Below are 2,894 nucleotides of genomic sequence, written 5' to 3'. Positions count from 1 at the left end.
GTGCAAGACAAAATGTGGAAAATGCGATTGGGGAAAAGGAAAATTTCAAAGACTGTTTCTCTCATCAAAATAATCACTGTATGTTTGTAATGTTTCTGGAAGATGTGTTTCACTGGCTTCAGCAAAAGCAAAGATGCAAAAGTACAGTACAGTAAGTATTTTCATTTGTCACCAGACTCAATCTATGCAGAATTAATTACAGTCACATCACATGCACTGGTGGGTTACAGGTCAGCAGCCTTTCAGAGGTAATATGTGTAAATGAACTTTCAATATTTGCCTAATGATCACCAATTAATAGCAACATTTAAAATAGCCCTATCCTATTTATGAGACAGCAAGCTAACGGTGCAATGACTTCTTAGTCTTTTAAAGCCCTGAGCTATTAGCTCTGTAGCGGAGTATTCTGTCATTATAGGAAAAAGTTCCAGTTGCTCTTGTTCATTTATTTACTTGACTTTTTTATGCTTATACCTCCTGCAGTGCTTCAGCTTACAATGCTTATTAGTGAAGCTGACCGCTTATGTACGCAACCATATTAAAAAAAGAAAGACCTGTTTGTTACTATAATTCAAATTGACTTTCAGGAAGTATCAGGCTTCACTGACACCATGTTACAACTGCAGACTTTATCTGCTTATGGTGTATTCTGCACTTAGCATGCTTTATATTGTGTCCACTCCTACCCCACCACACATACAAATGCTGATAATGTGCTTATGCTCCCAAAGCCTAGTTCATTTTCAGATCCTAAATTTGCAACATTTTTCATTCCAACTTTATCCAAGCTAGCTCTTTAAAATGAAGAAGAAAATATTAGGGGAGTGTCTGTTGTACTGGAGAGGGCTGAGAGCTCTGTGATCAGACCTGGCTCTTTGCAACCACAATGCAAAATGCCCATTTCATTCCTTTCTCAGTGCCTTTGTAAAACGAGTCAGGAGGGCTCAGCAGTTACTGTACAGTATTTACTATCCTCAGCTGTGCCTAGAATAGCCACACCCCCTTCCCTACGATTGGCTCAGAATGCGGAAGGCCTGAACCTTCTTTTAGGTTTTTTTGTACCAGTGAGAATGTCTCCCCGCCTGATGGACACATTGGGTGCCTCCAATGGCAGCAAGCACTGGCTGGCTTTGGCAGCTCCTGAGCCTGCAGTATAAAAGCAAGTAGAGGTAGCTTGCTGCTTCATTCCGAGCTCAGACAGCTGCTTAGAGAAAGAAAAGGAAGGGAGGCAGTCAAGCAGGCAGAGAGATCCCTTAGTGTGTGTTTTCTGTACCCTGGAAGTCGGGCTCTCTCCTAGTATGAAAGCTTTCAGTCCTGTGAGATCCGTCAGGAAAAACAGCCTCTCTGAACACACCCTGGGAATATCCCGGAGCAAAACCCCCGTGGATGATCCTATGAGTTTGCTATACAACATGAATGACTGCTACTCCAAACTGAAAGAGCTAGTGCCCAGCATCCCTCAGAACAAGAAAGTGAGCAAGATGGAAATCCTGCAGCACGTTATTGACTACATCCTGGACCTGCAAATTGCTTTAGACTCACACCCCAGTATTGTCAGCCTCCATCACCAGAGACCAGGACCAAATCCTTCCTCCAGAACTCCTCTGACCACCTTAAACACAGACATCAGCATCTTGTCATTACAGGTAAATGTCTTAGCCCTGGCTGTATGCAGTGTTGTTGTAGCTGTGTTGGCCTGAAGAAGAGCTCTGTGTAAGCTTGAAAGCTTGTATCTCTCAGTAACAGAAGTTGGTCCAATAAAAGATATTACCTCACCTACTTTGTCTCGTTAGCCCTGGCTGGCTTTCTCCCTCCTTGTTGGCTGTCTTCATGGCCTATATGCAGTGTCTGAGATTGGACCTTAATAATGATAATGGACATTGCTGTTAGGAAGTCAGTATTAGTGATGTATCTTTTATGATAGGGAGTGACTGGCATGAGAAACAGTTGCATATTTTTTTTGTAACTAATACTAATCATTTTAGATTGAAATAGATGAAAATGCCCCAATTGCTAGGCAGCCCTAGTAATGTTGGCTGTCATTGTGAATCTAAATTGTGACATGTCATATGGAATGAGCTTCATGCTCCAGAGTATTTTGTATTTTTTGTTGTGCTGTTAAGATATTTAACATTGCACTGTTTTGTTTTATTTTTCTTCTTTGCAGGCATCTGAATTCCCTTCAGAATTAATGTCAAATGACAGCAAAGCACTTTGTGGCTAAATTCAGTGGTGAGTGTTTGTGGCGCTTGGTTTTCAAAGAATAAATATAATGCAAAATACAATTTATTTTGGGGAGGGAAATGTGTGTATGGACTTGGATTTAAGACACATTTTAATTTATAATAAAAGTAACAGGTTTATCAGAGGATGCCTTTATAACCAGTAATCAAGCCATAACAATTGCACTAGTAATTCATCTGGGGGTACTCCAACTGAAAGTGTATTTTCACCTTTGCAAATAAATAGTATAGACTGTTTGCTCTGATACTATCCCTTTGTACTTAAATATATCACCACATAATGTAAATTCTGTGATTATCTGTTCCTAAAACCCTAACCTTCAGATGAAGTGATTGATTTAGTTGAGGATTTTAGCATAATCCATTAAATTTTTGTGATGTGGGATTGTCTGCACTATCAGTTAAATAAGTGTCTGCTTTTAATCAAATAATTGCTGTAAGAGGCAGACTGGCACCTCTGAGCAGTGCAGTTACAGAGATCCAAATAGAGATTGGACTGAGAATCCTCTTTCTCCCCCTCCTACTGAACGTATGTTATTTTAATGTTTAATTTGTGCTTTTGAGGGGGGTGTATATGTGTGTGTGTGTGTGTGTGTGTGTGTGTGTGTGTGTGTGTGTGTGTGTGTGTGTTTTGCATCTGGACGCCAGGGT

General features: G+C 40.4%; 1 protein-coding gene across 1 annotated transcript; it reads left to right on the top strand.

The window, feature by feature from the left end:
* Positions 1-1,292: 1,292 nt before the first annotated feature.
* ID2 (inhibitor of DNA binding 2) lies at positions 1,293-2,224 on the top strand. Its single transcript, XM_065401834.1, has 2 exons — positions 1,293-1,646; positions 2,168-2,224. Exons 1-2 carry the CDS (start codon positions 1,299-1,301, stop codon positions 2,222-2,224), a joined length of 405 nt encoding a protein of 134 aa, XP_065257906.1. The 5' UTR covers positions 1,293-1,298.
* Positions 2,225-2,894: the final 670 nt, after the last annotated feature.

Source organism: Emys orbicularis, chromosome 3 (genome assembly GCF_028017835.1).
Source record: "Emys orbicularis isolate rEmyOrb1 chromosome 3, rEmyOrb1.hap1, whole genome shotgun sequence".
Lineage (NCBI taxonomy): Eukaryota > Metazoa > Chordata > Testudines > Emydidae > Emys > Emys orbicularis.
This window is presented reverse-complemented; position numbering and strand designations above follow the sequence as displayed.

What these genes read in the sequence shown, in the direction of transcription:
- ID2 (XM_065401834.1), top strand. Translation starts at nt 1,299, where the DNA reads ATGAAAGCTTTCAGTCCTGTGAGATCCGTCAGGAAAAACAGCCTCTCT. An exon ending in TCAGCATCTTGTCATTACAG is followed by an intron (nt 1,647 to 2,167) that starts GTAAATGTCTTA and finishes TCTTCTTTGCAG; the next exon opens with GCATCTGAATTCCCTTCAGA.